Source organism: Triplophysa dalaica, chromosome 19, assembly GCF_015846415.1.
Source record: "Triplophysa dalaica isolate WHDGS20190420 chromosome 19, ASM1584641v1, whole genome shotgun sequence".
Lineage (NCBI taxonomy): Eukaryota > Metazoa > Chordata > Actinopteri > Cypriniformes > Nemacheilidae > Triplophysa > Triplophysa dalaica.
This window is the reverse complement of record NC_079560.1, coordinates 15,990,836-16,018,827: the sequence shown is the minus strand read 5'-3', so window position 1 is coordinate 16,018,827 and position 27,992 is coordinate 15,990,836. Positions and strand designations below refer to the sequence as shown.

Below are 27,992 nucleotides of genomic sequence, written 5' to 3'. Positions count from 1 at the left end.
ACCACAGAAGATCAGAGGATGAACCTCTTGAAACGCACACATAAGGACAAGATTTGGTCAAGGTCAAAGGTCACAGGTCAAACGTCATTGTTGACCACCAACACAGATTCCATAAACAACAAAAGGATGATTTTTGATCTTGACTGAGAACTTTCATCCTGCACAAGATGTTGAAGTTGTTTTTCATACTTGGGTGCCGTTCTAAGTGCAGATTGTGTCGGGCCTACGCCGTATCCTGTGGAGAGACGCATTCCCTACACTGTGGCCTGACGTCAAAAAAACATCTGAAAACTGAACGATAATTCAGTGAAAATCAAATTTGCAAAACTATGGAATGGATATCTTAATCCCTGAGAAACACCTCTATGGTTGGAAATCTGTGAAAAGCACAAAGAAGATGATTTCACCATTCATGAACAACAGCATTGGCAACACAAAATAAGAACGACTGTCCTTGTTTGATCAATTTGAACAACCATAAACGACACTAAACAGGCATTTTGAGTTTGTGATTTATCATATGGAAAATCACTTCTTGCCCTCCATCTGCACTTTGTGCATTGATTGTGCATATTGTGGTACAGTCTTAAAAAAAGATGCTTCAAAATCTGAAGAACCTTTCTGTTTCACAAAAGGTTCTTTTTAACGAAAGATGGTTCGTAAGATTATTAAAAAGTGAGAAAGAGATGGTTCATTAAAGAACCTTTGACTTAATGTTTTTTTTAAACCAAAAATGGTTCTTCCATGGCATTGCTGTGAAGGACCTTTTAAGCACTATTATTTTTAAGAGTGCAATTCCAGTCCAAATTGTGTGGATTTTTAATAGAAGCAACCCTCAAGAATGGCATAAAGTCCCCCAACAGCAATGTGAAAGACTGAGAGAATGCCAAGTTATTTCCATATTCATTTTTGAACTTATCCTAAAATACATGTAAAACATTATTATTGTGTTGTTTAAAAATGAAAATGAACTTGTTTTCTTTGCAGCATTCAAGATCAGCAAACATTGCATCTTTTTTGTTATTTTGACCAGTTTGTACCATTTCACAATGGTTAAAAACTCTCTCTTAAACTCCCTACACCTGATTCATTGGCCAAAAATAGAAAATACCAAATGAACAAAAAATGAAAGATGAATCTGACTGACAGCATGATCTTGCATGCTTCCTTCTTTTTTTATACACCATTTGTTCTGTGGTTTCAGAAGCTTTGGGTGAACTCAAGTGCTGGAAAGGCAGAGATCAGATTGATTTTTTTTATCAGACTTCAACCTTGAACTTAAAATCTCACATCTCTACTCGCCTCCCACAATAACAGTCGGAACTGTCATCAAACCGCTTTCTAACCGAGCCCACAGACTAGAAAAACACCTCCGTGTCAAACTCACAGAAAGCTCTCCAAACGGCTTGGACATTTTCTCAGTGGAAACTAACAGCTCGCAACCCTTTAACGCCTCTCTCTGCTGTGTGACTACACATATACTGTTTGTTGAACAGGATAAAAAACCTTGTTATGGATGAATGAAGACTAGTAACACTATATTCTCTCTTTAAAGCTGTGAGCTCATCTGTGGGAAGAGATCCGAGCTCTGAAAACTCAAACATCTGACCAGCCCTCCGTGCTCCAGGTGTCTGTGTTGTTGCCGTGGACTGAACTGTTACCAGGGGGACATCAGGCTGCCTAGGAGCGACAAACACAACATTAAGACACGTCACGGCAAGATAGCTCCTCATTACGGCACAGATGGTCCAAAAATCGCCATGGATGCTCATGGATTCTCCTGCTGCCTTCAAGATCTCCTGGGAAGTTTGGCTTATGCTAGGAAGTTGTAATTGCGATGATGTGCGTTTAAGTTATTTGACTCTTTAAGTAAAATACAATTTCATAATTTTTCTTTACTTTCACATAAACCAGCTATGACTTTGACAATTACTTTTAGCAATTAGCTTGATTTTTGTTGACGCATCTCCTTAACTAAATTGATTGAATTATCACGTGATCTTGATAAATAAGAAATAAATCATGGTTAAAATATGCAACACAAAGGCACATTGATACTGTGTGAGTTAGGTAAATGAGAGAGCAAGAGAATTGCTCAGAAATTTCTTGATCTTTCTTTAGTTGACCCGTCCTCATTTTTCTTTTCTGGTTTTGTGTCTGCAGAGCTTAAGGCTCCAGTGGTCTCGTGTCTCCCAGGGGTCCTACAAAACCCACAAGAGCAGCAATATACCTGTACTTTTATACACAGACACACAATCTATTTACTTGAATGGAGGAGAAAAGTGTGTGTGACAACAGTGCCCTCTGCAGACAAACAAATGCATAAAGATTACACTTACACTCACTCTCAGATTCTAAAAGCGTTTTTGTATCAAGTGTATAAAATTGATAAATAAATAAAGTACATGTAACCCTGGATGACAAAACCAATCCAATCTTTTTACACTATCTGAAAGCTGAATAAATACACTTTCCATTGATGTATGGTTTCTTAAGATATACAACTGCTTTAAAAATCATGGAGGTTCTCAATAGTTCCAGGAAGTTACTGGTTACGCATGGAGCTGCGACTAAACAGACCAACTGAGGTCAACTTCTAACTCATTTAAACCCGAAAGCCATTTCATGAATAAAAATGAAAGAAATTAAGCATTTAAAGAGAAAACATAACTTCCTGGAACTATCTGAAGACTCCATGAATCACGTTACACGGGCTCTCAATAGTTCCCGGAATTTACTAGTTACAGATGGAGCTGCGACTAAACAGACCAACTGAGGTCAACTTTTAACCCATTTAAACCCATGCTAAAAATTATCCTGAGCTACTTAAGACTGGTTTTGTGGTCCAGGGTCACAAATTATGCTTTTATGAAAATGCTAAAATGTTTCTATAAGGGTTTGTGTAGAGATTAGATAATATCACTGGGTCAGTATAAATACAAGGCAAGTCTACGATAAATCCCCTATTTCCCAGTGCAGTGAGAGAGAGATTATAATTTTCATAATGTTAAAAAAAATATTAAGTGACACAGCCTACTTCAATAAATAAAGAAATAAATAAGCAAATGTATTTGTTTTTTCTTTGTTTGTAATTGAACAGAAAAAAAAACAAATACAGAAATCAAAACAGAAAAGCAACATGTTTTCACATTTGCAATGCGATTGTGAAAAACATTCACGTGGGAAAGTATTTTATGATATATGTATATATTAGTGGTGGGCATAGATTATTTTTTTTAATCTAGATTAATCTAGATTAATCTAGATTAAAATGGCTCATTTAAATTCTGCCGAAGGCATTCAGAATATGTGTGCTACCCAAATAATGACTAAAAGTAAGTCTTTGAGAACGGGTTTCTCAAGCCAGGTGGCGTATTAGACCAGGGGCTCATCTCCTGTTTTCAAAATGCATCTCAAACTGCTTGAGAAAGCTGTTCTACTATGATAATTGGTGATGAAAATTAAGTTATGTTCAATAAGATGAACTTGCGTTTACTTCCGCATTAGCTAAGGGATGATTTGCGTTTAGGTGGTACTTGAGACTGGAAGAGCTGCTACAGTACATTTACATTTAGTCATTTAGCAGACGCTTTTATCCAAAGCGACTTACAAAGAGTGAGGGAGCAACAAGCGATATGTCATACAGGAGCCATAATACATTAGATCTCAATACAAAGTTACTGGTTTCAACTAAAGCTAGACCAGTACCTGTTGAGAGAAAGTGTTTTTTTTTAAACCAATTCCGCATTGCACAAGGTGCAAACAACCTTAGTCTTGTCTATGTTTCCATTGGGAAGCTTCTTAAAAATTAATATTCCCTGAAGCAAACCCGGCGGCTTCATAGCTGCATCCATGTTAGCACGTCACGTTTGATGCGGTAATTTCACAGTAACGTTATGTTGTGTTCAGACCAAACGCGAATGGCGCGTCAAGCGCGAGTGATTTATGTGTTAATGCAAAGAGGCAATAGACTTGCTGCGCGAATCGCGCGAATGAAGCCCTGGTTATGAGATGATGAGGCGGCTTCTGCTTCCGCGAATGACGCGAATCACGCGAGTTGAAAAATCTCGTTCTCGCCCCGTACAGTGCAGTTAAGCTGGTATACATCCGCGCTAAAATATCAAGGTGAAAGTCATCATAGCTTGCGTAGTATAGACCCAGCTCCCAACCCAACTTTGAGAATAGATTAACGGCGACAATTTTTTTATCGCGCGATAAGAGTCTCACTGCGTTAACGGCGTTGGCCCACCACTAGTATATATATATTTCCATTTCCATTATGACAATAAGCATTTATATGTTTACTCTGCTAATGTACAAACCACCATTATCTAGATTGATGTGGTCTTGTCTTCAGGGCTTTCAAAACATTGATCTGATAGTTGAAGCCTCCAACGTCAATGATTCAACCAAAGCCTTGAGTTTAGCGGACTGTTTGACTGACCGATGTGTCACAAAAAGAAAGAATAACATGTAAAAATGAATGCAAAATATTTCATTTTTATTTATTTCGAATTTAATTTGATGGAAAAAGTTAAAAAAAAGAACACAAATAATAAAAAGCTGAAACTGCAGGTGTACATGTATCATGAGAGCAGAAGTCAAGCTACACACGTTCCCAGAACACATCATAACCTTCACTCCTCCATCTCTCCACCCATCTGTTTCTCCATCAATCTGAAATGTCAGCGACATCAATCTTCAAGGAGAGAGTACTGATCTGTGTAACCCTGCGTGAACTTCAGGACCTGGGGTAATAAACATGCTGACAGCTGACAGCTCCTCAGTCTTTTTCCATCACCAAAAACATTGATGAGGATGCATATTACACAAAAACACAAACACACACACACACACACACAAACACACCAGCAGTCTCAGGAGCTGTCCAGCATGGTGGAAACAGTGTAGATTTGTGTCTTCAGCCTCTTCTTCGTCTCTCTGATCATTTGACAGAGGGCCAGAGGGTAGCAGCAATATACAGCGGTCCAGTCCTCACACACACTGCCCTAGAGACACACACAAACACACACAAAGGTACTGTAGAAACACTCTTATGTATTTTTAACTTGATATTGCAAGCCAAATAAGGGTTTGTAGATTTCTAATGGCTGGAAAGACTGATTTAACCACCCAATTTCAGTCAAAGAATCCAGTTATAGATTTTATTAGGGAATGCTCATCTAAGAGTCTATTTTGGGAGGAAATACACTGGACCTGTTTATTTATTCCCCCCCTTGAGTCATAATAATACATAGAGCTGAAATTTCTAGTCACTTTCTGAGTTTAAAGCTGGTGTTGGTTTCAAAAACAATTTTTCCTTTTCTGGAAACTGCTTTTATGCCAACACTACGCTAAAGTGTGTTATTATTTTAATAAATTTAAGCTGTTTCATAATGCAAAATTTAACGAAAATCCACCTCAGTGCCACGGCTGTAACTGGAAGTTTGCAAGATATTTATCTTTAAAGCAAACCCTTTTGTTTGTTGCAAAATCACACTTATCTGAAAAATGGCAGGTGAGCCTGCTGTGTTCATCATGCAAAACTACTGTAATGTTACAATTGGATCCTTACCCTGATTTTAAAGCGTTCTCTGATGCCCACTCTCATGGCAAACGTGGAGCCGGGCAACAGGGGCAAACACAAGCATTCTCCATACTGATGAGCGAGATTCAGGTCCAGACAGCAGGGCACAAACGCACCCATCAGAACTGCAAAGAGGACACATGCTCAAAAACATTTATTAAGAAACTTATAGAATGAGCTACATTGAACTTAGCACGGCTTCTATTGATTGACTGCAGAAGAGGATTCAATAGGAAACTGTTCTGTCTGATGAATATAGCTCTGGGTAGAAATGGAACATGTTATCTTCTCAGACAGTCTAGTTTTGCTAGACAATTTATTATAATTAAGGAGCAGTCTTAAAAGGGAGACAGGGAACAAACAAACCTAGTCAGGCATGGACAAGTCCCAGAAGATGTGAGGATATGCCTACTTCAATAATTTAGTGAATGGAAAAATCTGTGTCCAAAATAAGTGGCATGTCTGAAAACTCTGTAAATATAGTATGCAAGAAATACCCTAAAAGAAATTACTGTAAAGTTTCACACCAAACGCGAACAATCGCGTTAAACGCATATTATTACTCACAGGAAAAGTTTTTTCGGTCACACTTTATTTTTAGGTCCAATTTTCGATATTAATAAACCGTTAACTATGACTTTTGCCTCAGTAAACTACTAATTTGTTGCTTATTAATAGTTAGTAAGGTAGTTGTTAGATTTAGGTATTAGGTAGGATTAGGCAAGTATATCATGGTCATGTTGAATATGTGCTTTATAAGTGCTTATAAACAGCCAATATGCCAAAAATAGGCATCTAATAAGCAACTAGTTAATGCTGTGAATTGGTCCCTATAAAAAGGATTACCGTTTTTTTCGTTATTTCGCTTGAGTGACGCGAAATGACAAATATGTTCAACTTTCGCGAAAGACGATATTAAACTTTGTTCGCGGGAATAATCCTGCCGCGAGTTCGCGTCTGTACGCCTCTTTGAATTGACATTGTATGTAATTACACTCGTTTGTTGTGAACCCCTTGGTTACGTCCACGCGTCAACCAGTCAGCGTAAGAAAGATACCGCCCTTCAATACCGCTTCTCTCAACTGACGGTTCAGCTGTGTTTGTCTGGTTACTGCATTTCAGTGATTAATGTTATAGAAACAGTGGATATATCGCTGGATTTGGAGATTGTTTGAAACTGATAGAGGTGCCAGCGCTAAAAGATGCCGGACATGAACCGTATGCGGTTAGTCAAACTAAGTCATATCTGTCTGTTTTTTGCTGGCAATCCGCGTGTAGGCGCCTTATAAAAAAAAAACACGAATTTATAGTGAATCGATTCGATGATGTGTTATGTGGTCGTGCTGTAGTTCTGCCCACTGTACGCCTCCAGGAGCTCGTCTTTTTCCAAAAATAATCGTACAGCTGTATGTCTATAATGTGATCAAACTAAATACTGTTCAAAGACACGAAGTATGCAATACTACACTATAAATTCCCAAGATTAATATGAGATTGGCAGAAACTGTGTGCGTTGCCTCATCTTTAAAACTACAACAGACTGTAAATTCGGTTGCTCATTTTAAGTCAAAATGATACAGGCCTATAAAATGAATTCCTCATGGATGAATTGTGCCCTAAACAGACATGACACAAGTTTTTAGCAACAATGAATTTTGTGTTGTGAAACACAAAAGAAGATATTTTGAGAAATGTTTTTTTGTCCATACAATGGAAGTCAATTGGGTTTGGTTAGCAACATTCTTCAAAATACCTTCTTTTGTGTACAGCAGAAGAAAGAAACTCATACAGGTTTGCAAATGACATGACAATGAGTAAATTATGACAAAATTTTAATTTTGTGTGTACTATCGCTTTAAAGATCGGTAGTTTTTTCTAGATGCAGCAGGAATAGAAACAGTACCTCCCCCCCAAAAAAAATGTTATGCTTTGAAAATTCTGTCATGAATTACTCACTCTCTAATCGTCCCAAACCTGTATACATTTCATGGTTTGGTTGAACACAGAGAAAGATGTTTGGATGAATGCTTGTAACCAAACAGTTCAATCCATTCTTCAAAATGTCGTCTTTTGTGTTCAACGGAACAACATTTTTTTGTTATTTTCCAACTATGGTAGTCAATTCTGTCCAAGAACTGTTTGGTTATAAGCATTCTTCCAAATACCTTTCTCTGTGTTCATCAGAACAAAGACATTTATAAAGATTTTGGAGTGAGTAAAAAACTGAATTTTTATTTTTTGGTGAACTGTCCCTTCAACTCAACCTAAAGGAGTTTCTCTTACATGTGCTGGTGTCACCACAAACGTCAAAGAGTCCCGTAGACCAGTCTCCTCCAGTCTGAGTGATATTGGTCACCGTTGTTGTTGTCACGCCAAGACCAGGTTGAGTGAGAACAGGAAGTTCCATCTTTTCATATCCTATTACATTTAGTTTCTCGTCTCTTCCACCAGATGAGTCCATTTGGTGTTCTGAGAAAGACACATTAATAGTACTAAACGGCTGTTCTGACCTGACCTAAAAGTTTCGCTAGCTTTGTGAGAAAATTACATCCAACAATGAAACGCATTAAAATGAGGGTGAAAACTCACAAAGCAGTGAATGTCAAATTGGCTGACAACCCCAAGCAACGACAAGAGACTGCAGAAAAAAGCAAGGCTGAGTTTCCCATAGTGACAGTGGCGTATTCTTTCTGATAGCCAGTTGGCTGAAAAGCCCCGACAGAAAGCTGCTTTGAGCTGATAAGACCCCAGCCGTCTTAATACACACACAAACCCACAACACAGGAGACACAGACAGCAAGCGCGTTTAAACCTCTCAGGTCACACTAATATAAAAATAACACAAACAAAAGCTAATGCATCACACAAATCCCAGTTATGAAACACATAATCACGCATTATTCGGGCCACAGACCACACACAAAGATCAGGCCAAACCTCTCACTTACCAGCGATTCAGACTGTGTGACGCTACACAAACGCACCCCAAGAGCACAAATAAAGACTATGCAGAATAGCACGTTCTCTTGAGGTTAATGTTTCGCATCACTTCCTTCTGCTGCACACATTAAACTGGGTCACATCCACTGATGAAACATTGCATGGAGTTGTGTAGATGGGGTTTTGTTTGGCAGTCAAGTGCATGTTAATGTCTCTCTCAGCATGTGTGAATGGTCTCGCCTCCAACTGCATCCATCCGTGTCTTCATAAGACAGAGGTTTTTCAGCAGGTCCATTCAAAGAAAACTGTGCCGTTTGTGCTTGTGTGGTTCATTCATTATTATTATTATATAATGCAAAAAAGGAACCAAGGTGGCATTCAGAGGCAAATTTTATTAGCAATTAATTATTAAGTGTTCACAGAATTCATGAAATTTGACAAAAACCGATGTCCGACAAAAGTGCAGACATTGAATTGAATGCCAGACACAACGTTTGAAGGAACGGATGTCTTTACAGAAACTCTGTTGAAATACTATGAATTATGGGTGTAAAATAGAGAACAGGTGTACAAATGAAATTCCATCGGCAGGTATGAACGGTAAGAAATCCTTCAAAGCATCCATAGGGTATACATACAGTTTACATGTATGTATAAAAGAACAGCGATCATAAAAATAGCTTTGTTTTTGTTGTTTCCTTTACTCTGAAGAACCTGCATGATAGATATCTACATATAGTTTACAGAAAAAGAACACAAATTATCCTGTATAAATATACTGTAGTTATCACCGTGAGCATTTATTGACTGCGTATGATGAAGAAAATGCAATTTTAATCATCTCTTATTTAAAAAATCATCTTGCAGATTCTGCATGGGAAATTTAAATTTGTGAGCACAACAGTAAGAACTGTTGAGCAAAAAATGTAAAATAGCACGAATATTTCCAGTCCCATTAGCTTGAATGAGCATGAACTTAAAATGTACAGTCCCCCAGGCTTTTATTATGTAAAATGACTGTAACTGTGACACCGATTCAAACGCAGAGACAGCAATTGACTAGTCACATTGAGTCTAAACACCAGCTAGTGTTAGATTAACTTTCATCTCAGTTGATGCAAAACATGTTTTCTAGACAAGAGAAAAGTATCCACTTGTAAATAAAGTAACAATTGAAGTCCCAGATCTCACTGAACCAGATAGATTAAAGTGTCTCCGATATCCATTTTAAAGCCGTTGTCGCTCATATGAACTGTGCTTTTTTCCAGGCTGATGTGGAAGACCGAACTGTCCGAGATGGCAAGCTTTCCCTCTTCTTCTTTCCCCAGAACGGGGATTCGTCTGGGCCCGAGCACAGGGTCCTCAAAACGCATCAGTTTCACTTTGGATAAATCTGAAAGTTTTACAACCGTTATTCACAAACAATAACAACATTTATGTAACATGCACTGGCCACAGAAGTTTTCATATTTTGCCGTCAAATGCATAAAACTCACATTTTAAAGAGTGGCTTCAAACATAGGCCTAATATTGTTTTAGGGTTGCAGGGCTTTAAATTCCCTGTGAACCGGAAGTTGTGATCGTTTTTACTTCCGTATTCTGACACATTTCCAAATTAAAAGGAATTTCAAAAGAGAAAGTTGATAATCTTTTTACTATAAACGCTGCAATATTTCATGAAAAAATAGCCCTTTTTAATTTCACTGGGACTTTAATGGTTTCTTTACAACCTTCAATTCCAGCAATTTGTTCGAGCAAGACTGAAATGTCAGAAAGATTATAATCATACCCTTGATCCCTCGGTTAACTCGAGAAAGTCTGCGGATGATCGAGTCTTTTCTGTCTCCCTGTCGAATCTCCATCTTAGTGGAGAACAGACCGGTGGCTGGCTGCGGGTTCAACATTGACACGGATACTCCAGGCTGTTAGACAGACACAGAAGTCACGGCACATGATTATGGATTTATGAACGATACATCAAAAATGTGACAGTTCGAAAACTGTCACACAAAAAAGTATCATATGCTGCCATTGTGTATAGGACAGTCTATATAAGTTAATAGGAAAGTCAAACCCCAAAATTAAAAGTGTGTCACATGTCCAATTGTGACAAATGATAAATATTTCCAAGTTGCCATTTTGGGCTCAAATTACTTTATATGCAAAAGAGTGGCCATTTCATTCTTGACCACTTCTGCATTCACCAAATACGAAACAAAGAGTAAAAGTTACCTTTTTTTAACAATTATTTTCATCTAAATGCATGGCAACCATCCAAAAACCTTTTTAATTCTGAATGAATGCTGTACGCCTACACTGCTACATGATGAGATGCACAAAAAGAGCATTACAAATACACAGAGCGCTTCAAAAATGATCCTCGCTCTCCGTGCATGTGCAGTAGTGCAGATAAAAACAACAACAACAGAGAAACAATAGACGGTGGGAATGACAAGACCTCAACAGGACATCATCATTACCTCAGATCTAAAGACACAGAACGGTTTCCCAGGGCAACAGTCTTCCTTTACTTTGTCATCGGCTTCAGAGGCGAACACCACGTCTATCTGATCCAACTGTTGGATGGGGGAGAGAAGGACAGAGACGGGTCAAATGTTTAAGATATTCAGCACAGTTTGTTGCAAAAGAATAGTGTTTAATGTCTGCCAAGTGGCTTTTAGAAGGAAAAGGCATTTTTCAGTTGGACATAATGCACATAAATCGTATATAAAAACGTTTTGGGCTTTACAAATAGCGTGCTTCTACCTCAAGTGAATTGGTGAGATAAACAATGTTTTCAAGCAGGACGGCACGCTCATCAAACTCCAGTTCTAGATCAAGAACCCGCGGCCCATTTTTCTCCAGATTTTCCTGAAAACACACAGACACACAAACATGACTAGAGGGCTGTGTCCAACGAGGCGTTTCTGCTGGCGTACAGCATGTTTTTCCAATTGTTTCTTGTTTTTTTTTTAAATGATAGTAGCCGTTCTTTTCTAAATCTTCTTTTCATGCTCGTATTCATATAAGGGACTTTTAACTATTTGGGCGCGATTTGAATTGGTTGTATTGACAAGCAGTTAATCTCACGAAAAGGATACGATTACAATTTTGTATCTATTGACAGCCCTAATAGAAACACATTTGACATATTTAAAAGATAAATATTGTAGCTGCAACTTTTGATCATTCTATTAAAATAATAGGCCTTCAGAGTTTAAAAACTTGCAAACGGAGCTTAAAAAAATAAAGTGCCAGGTTGGAGCTAGTGTTTGACCATCCTCATAAAATACCATAAAGTATCATCTCCTACCTTTATCATAGCTACAAAGGGCATCGCTCTCTTCATGTACTTCTTCAGCTCTGGCATGGCTCCAAGCTCCATGGCGATGACTTTTTTGTCAGGAAGAGATCCATTGTTGCTCTGGAAATGACGATAGAAAAGAATAGCAGTCTGATTGACAGTTCATCTGCTCTGACATTCTGAGTATCACCACAGTGATGTACAATACGGAATAATGCAAATTCCTGCACTACATAATAAAAGTTACCATCGCCACATGTATTATTCACCTATAATCTCCTTTTCTAAAATATTGAATATTTAAAAAATGTGGAGACTGTTTTCATAAGTAATTTTTCAGACAATAGTGGACTTTGATTAAATGGAGGGTACCTTGTAATGTTTGCCCAGCAGAGAGAGGGCGCTGTGCTGCCAGGGTGGGTAGGTCTTCGCTATATAGATGTTACAGTGTGTGGGCTTGGCTGGAGGTTTGTTGTCTCCTTTCTGTGGTTGATAAAGGAATGAAAGATTTAACAAAATAGACTAAAATGGAAGACAATAGGGATGTAACGATTCGCTCACCTCGCGATGCGATTCATGATACTGATCTCACAATATGATTTATTCACGGTTCATTTTTACAAAATGAGTTGAGAAATTAGAACTTAACAACTTCCATCTTATTATTTCTTTGTAAAATAAAAATATGTTTTATATCAAATAAGAAAACTAAATTACAATTTTAAAATCAAATTTAAAATCCAAACAAACAAAAAATTATAATACAAAAGTGTCTTTAATATAAAGAAAAACTAAGACTAACACTATGCTGATTCAAGTGCTTTTCTGTAATTCAGAGAGGTGGAGCATGGCACAAACAATGTGTTTAAGCAAATTTTATACATTTCTTCATTTTATTGAAATAAAAGTAAAATGAGTTGCTAACACTGTACTTCTTATATTATATTTATATTAAATTATGTTTCATATTTGGACTGCACAGGAGAAAAACAAAAGAAACTGATTTTGCGCTGATTTTGTTAACGTAACTAATGCACAAACAATATAATTTCTATAAATTTAATATTTCAGCTAATAGTGTATCTCTGAACCTGTTTACGGTCACTAGCCGTATATTTTTGCTTCATGGTCTAAAACCCATCAACATGACAACTCCTTATTCAAAGCGACATGCATTATCACATGGCCATAGAAACAGAACTGAGAAAAGCCATTCACTGGCTGTGGTTGCGTAAGACTGAAGGACTGTGAGGGATAATGCACTGCTCTTATGTCGGAGACACAGCTACACTGATCCTACATGACAGCTCGCTCCTCATGTGTATTCTCTTTGGGTGGGATTGATTTTGCATGCTGGACCGTCAGGGTCTGGAGGTGAAAGACCTCAACCCTGAGGTGAAAAGCAAAAGTTGTCTTACACAACTCGTGTTTTAGGCTGAAATCTAAAATCTATATAATATATCTATATTGAGTAAATATTTGCTTTTAAGAACATATAGAATTAGGATACGCACAGCAAATATGTGCAAAAATTGTGATATATATAAAAATAAACAACCCCAGACCAAACGTGGTGATATTTCTAATAGGGATGCATGATACATTATTGGTCATATTCAAATTTAGGCCAATATATAGTTTACATTTACACATTTGGCAGACGCTTTTATCTAAAGCGACTTGCATTGCATATACTATACATTGTATCAGATCCCTGGGATCGAACCCTTGACCTTTTGCGTAGCTAGCATCACGCTCTAACCACTTAGCCACAGGAAAGCATTATAGACCATAAATAACAACTTATTTCCTCTGGTTAAACTTCCTCAGCTGCATGCTGCTCACAGTTAAAATACAGTACAGTACTGTCTTTCTGTCGTGATCGTTCACTTACTTTTATTATCCAAACATTGTTGATGTAGGTACAATATGCAGATACAATATTTTTGAAAGTGTAAATTATGCGAACATACCACAAACTACACATACATACACAAATTAAGTTTAAAAAACGCTGTGTTTTCCATATACAGTGCATGTTTGTATCTCCTCTTTGCCCCGCCTCTCTGAAACGCAGATTTTTTACAAAGCTCATCACTTTGAAAAGCGAGGTTTGCTATGATTGGCCAGTTAACCAGTGCGTAGTGATTGGTCGAATACTGCCAGCGTGTGAACACCTCTTACCATATTAGGAACATTAGGTTCCAAAGCAATTGTGCGGACAGGTACGCCCACCTTACTTGCGTATACATTTGGGCGGTCTTGGTCAACTCATACCACAAACTGATGTAGATTTGTTGGGGTGTGGTTACACGAGGCGTTTCAGGCAGGTCTGTGAGAGCATTCGCTTTTTTTTATCTTTTGTTCTGAGACTTTATTTTTGCAATTTGACGTGTATATTACATGCATGGGCAACTTATAACACACAGAGACACAGAAAGATACGTATTCGCACCATATGACTCCTTTACAGAATCATTAACTAGTCTAAAGTAACTTTAGTACACAATTTTTTGGAGAAAACTAATGGAACAAATGGTTACCTTTTTTTCTTAAGTCAATGTTTTCAGATAAAATCACTTTTTGCCATTTGTTTTAGTCCCAGAATTTTTTTTAATAATATTTAGATACTGTATATCGCCCAAAATTTTGGCTCACAATGAATGGAAAAAAAAAGAGTTATCAGTTATCGTTCTCGGCCAATGTGACATTTCGGTGCATCCCTAAATTCTACATTAAAAAAAAAATGAAGACAGACTGGCTTAAGCTGCCATGACATGTCACCTAGCTCACTTAAAACCCATCACTCGGTATCATCCACTTATAATCTAGCGATTGTGTCTGTTCCCCGAACCCACAAATACAAAAAACATTTGAAATCATCACAAACAAATCTTATCGATAATAAATTACATAATGACTTATCTACAAATTTGGGTTGTTTGACATCACATCTCTTCTGCGAAAGGAACTTATCGTTAGCGATATTATTACTGATCAAAATCTGGATGCACTCTGTTTTTGCCTTTTTACGTTGTGCATGAATCTCAAAATATGTCTTGCAATAATGCAGCAGTTATACATTAACGTGGCAGAATTGTATAAGCTATCAGATGATTCTCATTTCTCACATCGGTGGGTGTGTGTAAAGAATTCCTACCTTGTTTTTGGCTGGCTGCATGTAAGCTTTCAGGCGCAGACGGAGGTCATGAGCCGTATCCATCAGATACTGTGAGGATCGATTCAATACCTCGTCTACCGGACCGGCTGTGGGCCAGCTGGCCTTCGTTACAGAACTTCTCTAAATGTAGAAAAAAAACACACGATTCCCATTTTTCAGATTCTCAATCTTGTTTACAGACTCGAGTTGTATCCAGAAAATGAACCTTAAAAATGTTTTTACACAAAGGAAATGGATTTCAATGTTGTGGTAGATCCTCATTGGAAATTTGTGGAAGAGCGTTTCGGGGGTCTCACCTTCCCCAGCAGGGACCAGGTGTGTTCACACAGGTGGGGGCAGATGGGAGCCAGCAGGAGTGTTTGCTTCTCAATAAACTGGAACACGAGATCTCTGTGCATGCCCTCGATGGCCAGCTCTCTGTATTTATCCTTCTCTGCCTAAAAGGACACAAGAATTGTAAACAAACATGATTGTGAATTGATAATGAAGTCTCCAAACAAACTTCAATTGTGTTTTTAAATATAACAGGTGCAGCTGTAACTACAACTTATAACATTCACAAAGTTTATTCAGCCTAACAGATGCCGGCCACCTGCCAACGTTCAGGATTCCGACAGGCGCTTTTAAATAAAAGCTGGTGGATCTTACAGTCCATGTGTTACCTGAAACTCAAAGAATCCACTCTTCAATGCCTCCTTGTACATCATCCTCTCATAATGCTGCTCCGTTTTAACAATGCTGGAGTTCATTTCACTGCAGAAAAGACAGGTTTACGTTCCAAAATACAGAAAATTTACATTTTTGTAAGGTACAGTATGATAAGAACTTATTACATTGACTGACTATTCGAATAGCTATCATCTATTATATATCCATCTATTTTTTGTTAAGAAATCAAATGTCTACAAGAACAATGTTGAACCTTTAGTGGTATAAAACAGCCTTCATGGTTGTTTACTAACTCCAGTCTTACCTAATGAATACTCTGTCATTAAAGGTGTCAGGTGGTCCAGTCCTCAGGTTGTTCTGATTGGCTATCATCTCTTTCACCCACTCCACCCATGTATACAGCCGCAGGATTCCAGCATCCGCCATGGCCTCCACAAAGTTAGCATCCTCCACCGTGTCCCCTGCATCGGCCAGAGCCAAACGCATGCCTGAGATAACGGGACAGATGTGTTTTTAGACTCATAACAGCATCAGAAAATGCTTGAGTATTGTATGAGGAAAACAAATGATATTCAATATAAATATGACTTGTTTGTTTGAATATAAAAAAAGAATAATTGGCAAAACTCCATTTGTCCCGAAAATAAAACAGGTCTGACAAATTTTTCGAACAAAACATTACCTGAGCTGACAAAATACTATCATTTGACAAATCAAAAAGGAAAATGAAATGTTAAGTTAAATATGATCATTTTTTAAAGTCCACATGGCCAAATGTCTCCAATAATCTCATTCCATTGATGGTGTACTTACCATCTGCAGAAAACTTTGAGATAGCTTGACTCAAAGTGAGGAAGTTGCCAGTGGATTTGGACATCTGGTGGATGTAAACACAACTTTTAAGAATATAGCTGCAAGCAGCGATGCGGGCCCTCACACGACTGTGTCACTTCTACAAGGTAGCTCTCAGAACACAACGAACTATAAGTTTAAGTGCTCAAGTCAAGCTCCCTTAAAACTGTCTGTACACATTAGCTGTGGAAGGACTGACTGTAATTGTGAATTATATTTTTGTGTGTTATATTGACCGTTTGTGATGATATGTTGGAAATTATACTTGACAGACAGAGTAGGAATGAACAGAAAAGTCAGTTTTCGGACATGAAAATAAAGTAACATATACTCACCTTTTCAGAGTTTAGCAAAAGATGACCATTGGCCCGTACTGCTTGTGGCCATTTTCCACTATACAGCAAAAATCCCGAAATCAGCGAATAAAAGTGTTGAACTGCCAAATATAACTTAACTAGACTAACTACCATAATAATAGTTGTGAAATAGTCATATACAATGTATATAGAAAAAAGAATGTACAAATGATCAGAAAACATTTCAAGTCTGTGGATATTCAACTTATAAACTGAATACTCTTGATAAGCAGGTGTTTATGTGGTACCTGTCATTGGGCCACATGGCTACATGGTTGTACAGATAGTAGGAGAGGTGATTGGGCACCAGGTCTTTTCCTGACACTCTCACATCGACAGGGTACCAGAACTCAAACTCTCTCCTGAGCTTTTGTAGGTGATCCTTTGGGATGTCCGTCTTTGGAAAAGGGACTGTTTTGAAGAAGATGTAATCCCACACTTCCCTCGTCATCTGCTCGGGTCTACAGGGAGAAACAGTGTTTTTCTCTAGCATTTCTTCATTTGCTATATTTATCCAAGGAACAATATATATATCTGAACGTTTACGTGTTTATATACAGTTACCATTTACAATTACCATTTTAATTTAGTTTCATCTGATTAATGACTCTGATTATAATTTGGTTATTTTACACAACATGAATTTTGAATAATTTGCTTTTTTTTTTTTTTTTACAATTTGTTCATTCAAATTTTTATTAGGGCTGTTAAATGATTAAGTGCAAGTATCATTTCATCCATAACAATAGTGTGTGCTTGCATTATATATGTCTGTGTAATGTGCATATTTATTTTGTATGTATAACATCAAACACATACATGTATATAATTAAGAAAAATCTAAAATAAAAAACAATAAATGTTTTATATATATATATATATAAGATATATATATATATATATATATAAGATATATATATATATATATATATATAAGATATATATATATATATATAAGATATATATATATATATATATATAAGATATATATATATATATATAAGATATGATTGCAAATATTTCCTAAATATTTAAATGTATGTGTACACAGACTAATATTATGTAAACACACACTTTTATTCTGGATGCAATTAATCACGATCAATCGCTTACCAGCTCTAACTTATATTTTTTTATTTCTTTGTTTATTTTTGTATTTAATAAAAGCTACTCATTTAACTTCACGTCACAGCTTTAAACATTTTTATGTTAAGCAAGATACATTTTCATGTATTTAAGCTTTTCAAAGAAAAAAAACTTCACCATCACCTGAGTTTTCATTCTGTATACTTATTTCTCTTTGCAAAAATTGAAATGGCCATAAATGACAGGAAAAAACTGTCTAGCCTTTCCAGAGCAAATAATACCTTATTCCCAGTGGCGAGGGTCCCTGTCCGTTGAGGACCCCTCCCTGGAGAAGATGTGCCAGGGTGTAGAAGGCCATGTAGATGGTGGAGTCCGACAGGGACTCAATGAGCCATTGTTCATCCCATGGCAACCGTGTTCCTATGGGAACCAAACACATAAAAGAACTCCAAAATCAAAAAGTTCTCTCTAAGGAACGGCAAGAAAAATTGCTGATGCTATCGCTGAGTGCTCTGGGGGCACGAGAGCAAAAATAAGTGTATTACAAAAGAACTATAGAGAGGCATCGTCCTTATGAAAAAGCTTTGATTAATACAGGCTTCAAACTAAGGTGGTCATCTGACATGCTTACGAAAAAAAGCCTCCAAACATTAAAGCTTGAAAAAAAACCTCATACAGATAAATGGATAAGCAGATCTTTACCCAATCCATATGTCCTAGAGCAGGCGTGCTCCTGGAGCCAAGCCAATGTCGCCTCAAAGTTCTTCCTGGTTTCATCGCAAAACCTGAAGAAGAAAGTATTTAGTCAGTATTACCACATTCATACAGGTTGTCCAACAGCAACAAGTGTGTAATGTCCCACAGTGTGTGAGACAGACTTACGTCTCCAGAGCCGTCAGGAGGCCTGTGGTTTGTTTTTTCCATTCTTCATTGCCGTAATCCAGATACCTGAGAAATAAGACTCTAGTCACTTTCTGAAAAGCCAATTCAGACAAGGGAGCCCTGAGGCAAGTCACTACAATAGCCGGATAAAAGACCTCACAGGATAACAACGAATGCATGAAACATCACCATGAAAGGAATGGACTGTTTTTGTAACTTTATTTTAGTTTACCAAAATTAGAACTTTGAAAGTGTTTTTGTTTATTCAAAGCATTAACATTACAGCCTAAACATTATCGGGAAAAACTAAACTAACAAAGAATTGAAATATTGCCTCAGAAATAAACTGAAATAAGTTCAAAGCACTAAAATTTAAATAATAAACAAAACTAAAACTAATTAATCTTATATAGTAATACAAAAATTAAAACAACAAAAGCATATAACAAAGTTGCTTAATATTTAACGAAAGTTAAAATGTAACATTCAAAAGTTAAAGGGTTCATATGACACGCCAAAAACGAATAGTGTGGTTTGTTTTAGATGTAATGCAATGTGTATACATGATTTAAGGTTCAAAAACACTGTATTTCTCACATACCGTGCATGTTTGTATCTCCTCTTTACCCCGCCTCTCTGAAATATGCAGATCTTTTACAAAGGTAAAAAGCGAGGTGTGCTATGATTGACCAGTTACCAGTGTGTAGTGATTGGTCGAATACTGCAAGCGTGTGACGGAAATGTAACGCCTCTTACCATATTTGGAATATCAGGTTCCAAAGCAATTGTACTGACAGGTACACCCACCGTACTATACATTTGGGCGGTCTTAGTCAAATCATACCACAAAATGAAGTAGATTTGTGGGGGTGTGGTTACACGATTCGCTTTTAGCTAAAAGGTTCGCATTTAGATAGAATGCGTATTATGTTTCCATACTTTAATTTTTGCAATTTTACGTGTCTAATACATGCCATATGATCCCTTTAAATATTAATAAAAACATAATAAAACTAAAATCAAACCTATGATAACTCTGAGTTGCTGTGAATACACTTAAATAAATATATATGTATAATGTTTTCTGAGAGGAGCTGGATGTGTAATTCACATATCAATGTCTTTGGAGTGAGAAGAAATACATTTATTTATAAAAAGTATTATCCAACATGAAATGTCTGGGGTGCCACATTTTGGTGTTATCACATACATCAATCATCCCCGATTAAAAGAAAAGTTTTTATCATAAACATTACTTGAACCCCTCTTAATAAACTTTTTTTATTGTTCCACAAACTGCTGTGTTTACGCCATTTGTGAATGCATTTATTCAACCCTGTTAACAAAGCTATAATAACACGGTTGACGCTATAAAGCTAGAAATGATCAAGCTAGAAATATTCTTTCTTTTATAGCAAATTCCAGTAAATACAAACCAATTTTGGCCTCAGCCAAGAATATCATGCTGCATTTTAAACTCTTTTCCGTGAAAGTCACACTAACCATTGATCACACAGCGCCACCACGCACTCATCCCCAGAGCGAGACATCACCTGCTTCTCTGGCTCCATGTAGATCAGAGCTTCACCCTGACAACACAGTAACACACTGGGGTCAGAACCATCGATCATGAACATACAGGTGAGAAGGTTCAGTATCCCCACGGTTAAATATTGGAGTAGCAGGGGGAAAAATCTACCGACCTTTTCCACCATCATCTTCTGAATGGGTTTCTTCACATCCTGGACCTTCTGCCCCTTGAAACTTTCAACCAACATAATCTAGCAAAACAAAATTTCAGGATAAATATGGGTATTAAGCCTTAAAAAAATCTGTTTAAGGGATGTTTCTGTTCAGATGTTCTCACCCCCTCGTAAAAGCCCTTGAGGTAGACTTTCTCTTTGGCCTCTGCAAGCTTCTCTCTGTCGTTCTGGCTTTGAATCTTTAGTTCGTCACAAACAAGAGGAGCCGATAGGTTTCCATATCCTGGTACCTCAATGATGGGCACCTGAAAGAACACAGAGCCACAAACCACCTCAGATCCACTAAACAATCCAACTGACCTAAAGACCCCATGAAATGGATGTATATATTTTTTTCTTGTGTTGACACATTGACAAAATGTGCCAGGACAAAATTAATGCCACTGTTTTTAATAGTTTTTGGTTGACAATACATCAAACAAAATTCCAGACATTGACAGATCAAAGTGAATCAATTTCAAGCACATCCTTCAGAAGCAACTTATGGTTGAGAAGGAAATAGAAGCTCAAACACAACAGGGGAAGGTGGTATTTTATCATTTAAGAGCTGGAAACAAAGCATTTTAAGTTCCATCAATACTTTTGTATACTTGCAAAAGAGTATCTCCATAAAAAAAAAAGATGGTTTTATGCAGTAAGTTAGTATACGAATGGCCATAAAACTAACAAACATAACAGAAATCAATAAAAAAGGACTGTGATGAGTGTTTAGTTTAGGAATCTTCTTACCGGCTCAAAGGGTAGAACCATATGATCCTGAATTCCATACTTCTCTCTCAAAGCCTAAAAACAACATCAAAAAAGAGTTAAGCTTTCATATTTCATATTTCATATTTCATATTTTCATATTCATATTTTTTATACTAAGCATGTGTATATTTCGTATTTGTACTTTAAGTGATGTGCTGTTCTCCAGTGTTTCCTTTTCCACAATGTGATTGTACTATACATACTTTAATAGGTATGTAACAATATTATCGACATTGTGTTATCGCAATAGCAAAATTGTCTCAATATTATCGTGGTCACGTGACTGTATGAAACGATAGGTCTTCTGGGCATAACATAGAGAATGTTAGAAAAAATTATATATGTTACCTATGTCAAGGTCCATCTGGTGCAATTCTTTTATTTTATTAAAGGGTCATTTGACCCATTTCATACTATAACTCATACCTGTAAGCAACAGTTATGATTCGAGGATAAAGAAAAGCGGATGCTTACGGCACGTTTCCAAGTCATCATTTGTCATTTTGAAAATAGCAATAAATATCGTGCTCTTGACCTCATACTTAGATATTAGATATTATCATCAGTGTTGAGTGTAACTAGTTACTGAGTAATTAGTTACTGTAATTTAATAACTTATTCCTTGAAAAAGTAAAGTAAGGCATTGCTCTTTCTGTAATTTAATTAGTTACTTTTTATGTACTTAAACTAAATACTTTGCTTAATATATGTGTGTGCAATAGTGGAATTGACATCAAATGTCTAACTATCAAATCTATCAAGTCTAACTTTAAAATGCGTGCCGTAATATATTATTCTAACATTTGTTATACTTTGGTCAGTTAATTAGAGTACTATGTAGTTTAATATTTTTATTTGAATGAATTAAATATATCCATCCGTGAATCCCTTAACTAATCAAGATTGATATGGGATACAGAAAGTAATTAGTAATAAGTAACTAAATACTTTTTGGAGAGAGTCATTTGTACAGTACTCTAATAACACTATTGAACATGTAATTAGTAACTAGTAATCAATTACTTTTTCAGAGTAATTTACCCAACACTGATTATCGTTCAGTGAGTTTTTGATATTGTAACATCGCTAACACATACAGTAATCATTATGAACCCAATGGATGTAGTATAAAACAGAGCAAACAACTTTATAATATATGATATAAAGTAAACACAACACCTGTTTCTTTTTGATGTCCCTCAGAGCAGCTATATCATCCGGCGCGTCTGACGGCACGCTGGTGACGACTCCAGTTCCTGTGTTTACAAACGACATTTAATCATCTTGCATAAATTGCTTCACGTTCCATTCCACAAACAACTTTTAGCCAACGTGACATTTCAATCTTAAGAAAGGCCTTTTTCAGGGTGAGAATGAAACCCAAGGCAAAAAACATTGTGTATGTGTTTAGAGTAATGTGGTGCTGGCCGCCTGAGGGCCTCATCCATTACCAGTCATTTCCATATTCCATTTCTACTAGCTTCACCGTGCTCCACAATGACAAACAACACTCTCATTTTTGCCTTTAAAATCATGTGCAAACTGCCTTGCAGTCTGTTACGAGGCACATCTTCTTCATCAGGGGGTAATGTTATGTGATGAGGTGATATTATGGGATGGTACCTTTATCTTCCTTTATGGTAAGCATCGGTAGGGCGTAGATGGTCTTGTAGGAGGTGAGGGGGGCGCTCAATGCACAGCCCAGGATGTCCTGTAGAAGTAAGAGAAACATCTTAGATTACATTTTTTATGACTGCATCAATGATGCTATTTTAGAAATTGGTTTAATAATCTATGTTCAAATATGGTTTGACAGTTTTTTTGCTATTTTGAGCTCAGAAATTGTTTCTATTACAGCATCTATTACAATGTCCTTAAAATGACAATTCATGCAGTGTATAATGTTGCTGCATGTGAATGTAAGCAGACTGCCATGTTGTAAACCCGAAAGTGAACGAATGACAAAGTTGTTTGATTGGGCAAAAAAATGAGTCGTCTGTCATTCTAATTTCAGTTCCGGGTCAGATTTGCGTCACTCAGTGTAATGCCTGCCTAAATTACATTGACACTGCATGCGGTAGACCAATCACAGCAGACTAAACCATCTGACCAATCAGATCAGAGTAGGCTGACAGAAAGGAGGGGATTAGACAGATGAATCGCCGAACAAATCATTTGACAATCAGTCAAGAAGTGAGGTTATAACCACCTATTATTAGAAAATGAAAGTGTTTTTACACCATGAATGTACATAAACCTGTTTTTGGACACTTCATAAACCAAAGTAGGACCTTAACAAACAACAAAATATTGACACTTTAAACTGTAAATTTGAGTTTTTATTCCCCCGTTACACTTCTCTGTGCATGTGAGGGAAACACAGACCTTTCCCATGATCTGCATGATAACAGGAACCTGGGCGTTCTCTTTGGTGAAGCCCTGATAGGACATGTTCCTGGCCGAACGCTGTGTGCTGATGAACAGCTCGCCACTGGCAGTCTCAAACACAATGTACATCATATCCGGACGTAGCCAGCAGTTTGTCTGACCGAACATGGTTTCGGGTCTCAGAGTTGCAGCTACCAGAAAGATGTTCTTGCCTTTAAGACCACTAAAACATTCAGAAAACCACAAACAATGGTAAACATTACACAGCAAGCGCGCTACATTGATGTCATCTTTTTTAGGGATGGTAAAATGGTTACAGTTCTTAATCACTGTGCAACAGAAGTACCACAGGGCCACCGCAGTACCTGAGTTTTGATGGGTACGGTTCAATCATCTTCATCTTGACAAGGGTGTATTCTTGAGGACCAACTCCCTGTAAAAAAGCACTACCTCATTGAAACACTCAAAATAAAATATTTACAGAGTTTATTTAATAAAACAGAGATTCATTAAATACAAATCATCCCCACCTCTCCCGTTTGTCTGTCATGGTCCATGCACGGCTGCCCATCTTTGGGAGAGTATATGGTATATCTGTAACAAACCAAGAAAGATTTTATAAAATCTTTAAAATCATTTAACCTTTAAAGGAATAGTTCACCTTCAAAATGAAAATTCTTGCATGATTTGAACTACTCCTTTAAAGTAAATACAGAGTCCACAACAAGTATTTGGACACCATTAAGATGTGTTTAATCTACTGCTCTGCTTCTTTCTTAAACCCGATCGAGAGAATCTCCCTTATTCTTCTCCCTACGATTTTTTAAAGAAAAGATTTATAATTAAAAAATGGAATTCGTTATTAAAATTTCGCAGATGTCAATCATGTGGCCATTTTTTGTGATACATATTAACCATCTGCTTGTCAAGAAATACCCTAAATCACACATGTCATCCTAATAGTGCAACTAGTGGTTAGTAGATCTGCATTACATAAATATAATTATTCTACATTGTAAGTACAGAGCAGGTTCTATCTATCTAATAGGATCTATCCAATTAATTATGTTTAAAGATGTACCTCTTCCCAAACATGATCTTTTTCCTCTCTTTCAGAGTGATAAACTGCCACCTAACAAAAGAGTCGTAGAAGGGGTTTACATCCGTCGTGATGAAGGAACGACGCCAATCAACCTACAACAATAATGCAGAAAAGAACGAAGTCAAGGTCAGTTACATTTTATTGTAAAATTGTAAAGCATTACACACAATGGAAACCGCTCATTCATACATACCTTCAAACCCATTTTCTTAAGGTCTTCTACAGCAAGCGGAGGAAAATAATCCAGCCAATGTTCGGCTTCGGCAAACTTCCCGATTTCATTGTCACGCAGCCCCAGGGATCTCATAATGTCCCACTGGAACTTGGAGCATCCAGACTTGGCCACGGCTTTGCTCTGTGAGTTGAATGAGATTGAAAACAGTACTTTACACAACAGCAAGCATTTATTTAACTTCAATTCTTTCATTCTGGACATAATATGTCACTTTAAATGACTCCTGAGTTTTGCTCAAGGTGCTCAAACTGTAGAAGTACCTTCTTGCCCTTTGCCTTGTCCTTGATGATGATCTCATCATTGATCTTCGGCTTCTCTTCCTCCTCCTCATCTTCATCAGGAAACTGTGGCGGGAACCCGTAGAGCTCCATCTCTCTCTTCAACTTGTCTGCACATGCCTATCACACACATATATATATATATACATAATAGGATTGATGTTGATATTATAAAGTGTATGTGTTTGTGCTGGATTGAGTTTAAAGGACTCACTTTGATTGGCATTCCAGTACAGTGCAATCCAAATGGGAAAAGACAATGTTTTCCTCTCAAACGCTGGTAACCCACAGCAAACTGCAAGACATCAGTCATAATGTAAGGTAAATAAATTGTAGGGGTTCATATTTAATGCAGAAGCTTCAATGATAAAACGAAATCCTTTCAAATATCCAGTTTAAAGATTATGCACAAGTTTTTTTAGAAATAAAATGCTTGTAATCAACAAATAAACATTTTCATTATTAAAACCCTATACTGACCTCACACTTAGACAGACAAAACGTGTGCCCGAGATGAAGTCTCCCATTCATGTACGGGTAAGGAAATGTAACAAAGTACTTGTTCTTACTGGTTAAACAGAGAATTACAAGAAATTAGGCATGAAAGTAAATAGGTTCAGATTCAGGAAATCTTCAAGATGTGGAAACAGACTAACTTGGTACTTTCTCCAGTGGAGGCTGGAGCGTTTATCTCGAACATCTTCTCCTTCTCCCATTTCTGCTGGACCTCTTCCTCGATCTTCCTCAAGAAGTCGAGCTTCGCCGTTCCTTTACGTTCCTGAGACAAATAACATCAGCAGAATGTCTTTACATTTCAATTTACATACGTGAAAACTTCAGCAGAGAACTGAAATATATATATATATCTGTACATGTTTTTCTTACGTATTTATTATGACCAGACGATATTATGATTAGTAGTATTAGTTATATTTTGAAATACATCAAATATTGTGTATATGAATATGTATATGTGACCCTGGACGACAAAACCAGTCTTTAGGGGTCGATTTTCCCCAAATTTAGATTTTTACATCACCTGAAAGGTGAATAAACACGCTTTCTTTTGATGTGTGGTTTGTTAGGATAGGACAATATCTGGCAGAAATACAGCCGTTTACATCTCAGGAATCTGAGGGTGCAAACATTGAGAAAATTGCCTTTGAAGTTGTTAATCAGAGGCACTGTAGCAGGCCATCCACTCACAAAAATATTTATATTTTTATATTTAGGGTAGAAAATACAGAATATCTTCATGGAACGTGGTCTTTACGTAATATCCTATTGATGTTTAGCATAAAAGAAAAATCGATAATTTGACCCATACAATGCATTTTTGGCTTTTACCAAAAATGTTCCTGTGCTATGCAAGACTGGTTTTGTGATTTAGGGTCACATATGTATATAAATATACATCATCCATTTTTTCAGTATTACAGCTGAACAACACACAGTAACGTTTTATGTGTATGGTTTCATTAATTACTTATTTAATTTATATTAAAGAGCTACCAGAATATCTGCTTGTTAGCTCGCCAAACAATGCATTATTACTAGTACTAGGACTATACTTGTAATATGAGTTGCTAGTGTACTGTATATGCAGAGTAGATGACATTAGGACACATTAGCAGCACTATTGACAGCTGCTGTCACTTCTGTTGCTGTAAATCTACTCCAGTTTACAAGAAAATGAAATACAGGGGTGATGTAGATGCATCGCTGTGTGGATCAGAAGATCGGATGTTTACATACGACTCAATGCACATAAATGTGCAAAAGTACTAGATACATATGTCCGAAGCTAGTTGCTAAAGAAAACCAATGCTGCTTAAATTACCAATTTTTATGCGTTTTATGGGATTTCACATAATGAGGCAAGCGGTGGTCTACATAAATAAAGTAAAACGTCTAAACCATAAATCTTCAGTAGATTAAATTTACCGTCATGCTGATGTATAAGCAGAAACTTCAGCAAGATTTCTGTAAGAGTGGAAACTCGCGTGGCTGATGACACTGTGAAGAAACGCCGGCGGAAGACGCGCTTGGACTTATGGGTAATGTAGTTTTAATGGATTTGAATCCTTGCCACACAGAAAAGAGACACAAAAACGCATTGTTTTAACAAACCGCGTTGATTAAAGGCTCTAGTCAATCACTTTAAAAGTGAATTCCAATAAGGAATGCCGATTAGTTTGCACAATATAAACCTATGATTTATGAAAACGGAATTGTAAAGCAAAGAGCAATAACAATTATGGCAATGGCAGAGTATTTAAAATGAAAAGAGGGTAATAAAATGTTGCTATCAATAGAAAGTTATTTGTATATACCTATGGTATTTATATTAGAGACTTTAAATTATAACCTATGTTTTTGGCTTAATACATAGCAACTAATTTGATATGTATATATTAATTTATATAATCAGCAATTGAAATTCTTTTTTTTCTTCTTTTTTTCATCGATTTTTTCATCGCTTCACACCACTTATCTATATATCACGCCACCATATATCAATTGCGTTGCAAAAACGACTTTTGATTTTCTAGCAAATCTAACTTTTGAGACTTTATTAACTTTTTAGAAACATAGAATTAAAGACTAAACATTGTTTGT

The 27,992-nt window shown here is 36.8% G+C and overlaps 2 protein-coding genes across 5 annotated transcripts; both read right to left on the bottom strand.

Moving 5' to 3' along the window:
* Window positions 1-623: 623 nt before the first annotated feature.
* plac8l1 (PLAC8 like 1) lies at window positions 624-8,667 on the bottom strand. 4 transcript variants are annotated; one of them, XM_056731280.1, is made up of 6 exons: window positions 8,536-8,667; window positions 8,177-8,342; window positions 7,871-8,056; window positions 5,576-5,712; window positions 4,870-5,009; window positions 624-1,680 (listed from the first exon to the last, which is right to left on the bottom strand). In XM_056731280.1, exons 3-5 carry the CDS (start codon window positions 8,046-8,048, stop codon window positions 4,878-4,880), a joined length of 447 nt encoding a protein of 148 aa, XP_056587258.1. In that variant the 5' UTR covers window positions 8,049-8,056; window positions 8,177-8,342; window positions 8,536-8,667; the 3' UTR covers window positions 624-1,680; window positions 4,870-4,877. The 4 variants fall into 4 exon arrangements, with proteins under 4 accessions (XP_056587258.1, XP_056587259.1, XP_056587262.1 ...); XM_056731281.1 differs by lacking the exon at window positions 624-1,680 and having other exon boundaries at window positions 4,481-5,009; window positions 8,536-8,663; XM_056731284.1 differs by lacking the exons at window positions 624-1,680; window positions 8,177-8,342 and having other exon boundaries at window positions 4,481-5,009; window positions 8,536-8,665.
* Window positions 8,668-8,899: 232 nt separating this feature from the next.
* Window positions 8,900-27,400, bottom strand: LOC130408345 (leucine--tRNA ligase, cytoplasmic-like). The gene is made up of 32 exons (XM_056731835.1): window positions 27,318-27,400; window positions 26,030-26,151; window positions 25,854-25,941; window positions 25,588-25,668; window positions 25,356-25,493; window positions 25,054-25,215; window positions 24,840-24,952; window positions 24,289-24,352; window positions 24,124-24,191; window positions 23,756-23,981; window positions 22,994-23,081; window positions 22,550-22,626; window positions 21,350-21,403; window positions 20,725-20,865; window positions 20,561-20,638; window positions 20,361-20,446; window positions 18,858-18,923; window positions 18,678-18,760; window positions 18,257-18,395; window positions 17,138-17,350; window positions 16,869-16,926; window positions 16,495-16,558; window positions 15,986-16,169; window positions 15,675-15,765; window positions 15,309-15,449; window positions 14,992-15,132; window positions 12,204-12,314; window positions 11,841-11,951; window positions 11,294-11,398; window positions 11,008-11,103; window positions 10,317-10,449; window positions 8,900-9,920 (listed from the first exon to the last, which is right to left on the bottom strand). The coding sequence occupies exons 1-32, from the start codon at window positions 27,321-27,323 to the stop codon at window positions 9,715-9,717; spliced, it is 3,534 nt and encodes a 1,177-aa protein (XP_056587813.1). The 5' UTR covers window positions 27,324-27,400; the 3' UTR covers window positions 8,900-9,714.
* Window positions 27,401-27,992: the final 592 nt, after the last annotated feature.

What these genes read in the sequence shown, in the direction of transcription:
- LOC130408345 (XM_056731835.1), bottom strand. An exon ending in TCCACTGGAGAAAGTACCAA is followed by an intron (nt 25,942 to 26,029) that starts GTTAGTCTGTTT and finishes CTGTTTAACCAG; the next exon opens with TAAGAACAAGTACTTTGTTA. An exon ending in TGGTTCTACCCTTTGAGCCG is followed by an intron (nt 20,866 to 21,349) that starts GTAAGAAGATTC and finishes GTGTTCTTTCAG; the next exon opens with GTGCCCATCATTGAGGTACC.
- plac8l1 (XM_056731280.1), bottom strand. Translation starts at nt 8,048, where the DNA reads ATGGACTCATCTGGTGGAAGAGACGAGAAACTAAATGTAATAGGATAT. An exon ending in TTGTGGTGACACCAGCACAT is followed by an intron (nt 5,713 to 7,870) that starts GTAAGAGAAACT and finishes TCCTCTTTGCAG; the next exon opens with TTCTGATGGGTGCGTTTGTG. An exon ending in GAGAACGCTTTAAAATCAGG is followed by an intron (nt 5,010 to 5,575) that starts GTAAGGATCCAA and finishes GTGTGTCTCTAG; the next exon opens with GGCAGTGTGTGTGAGGACTG.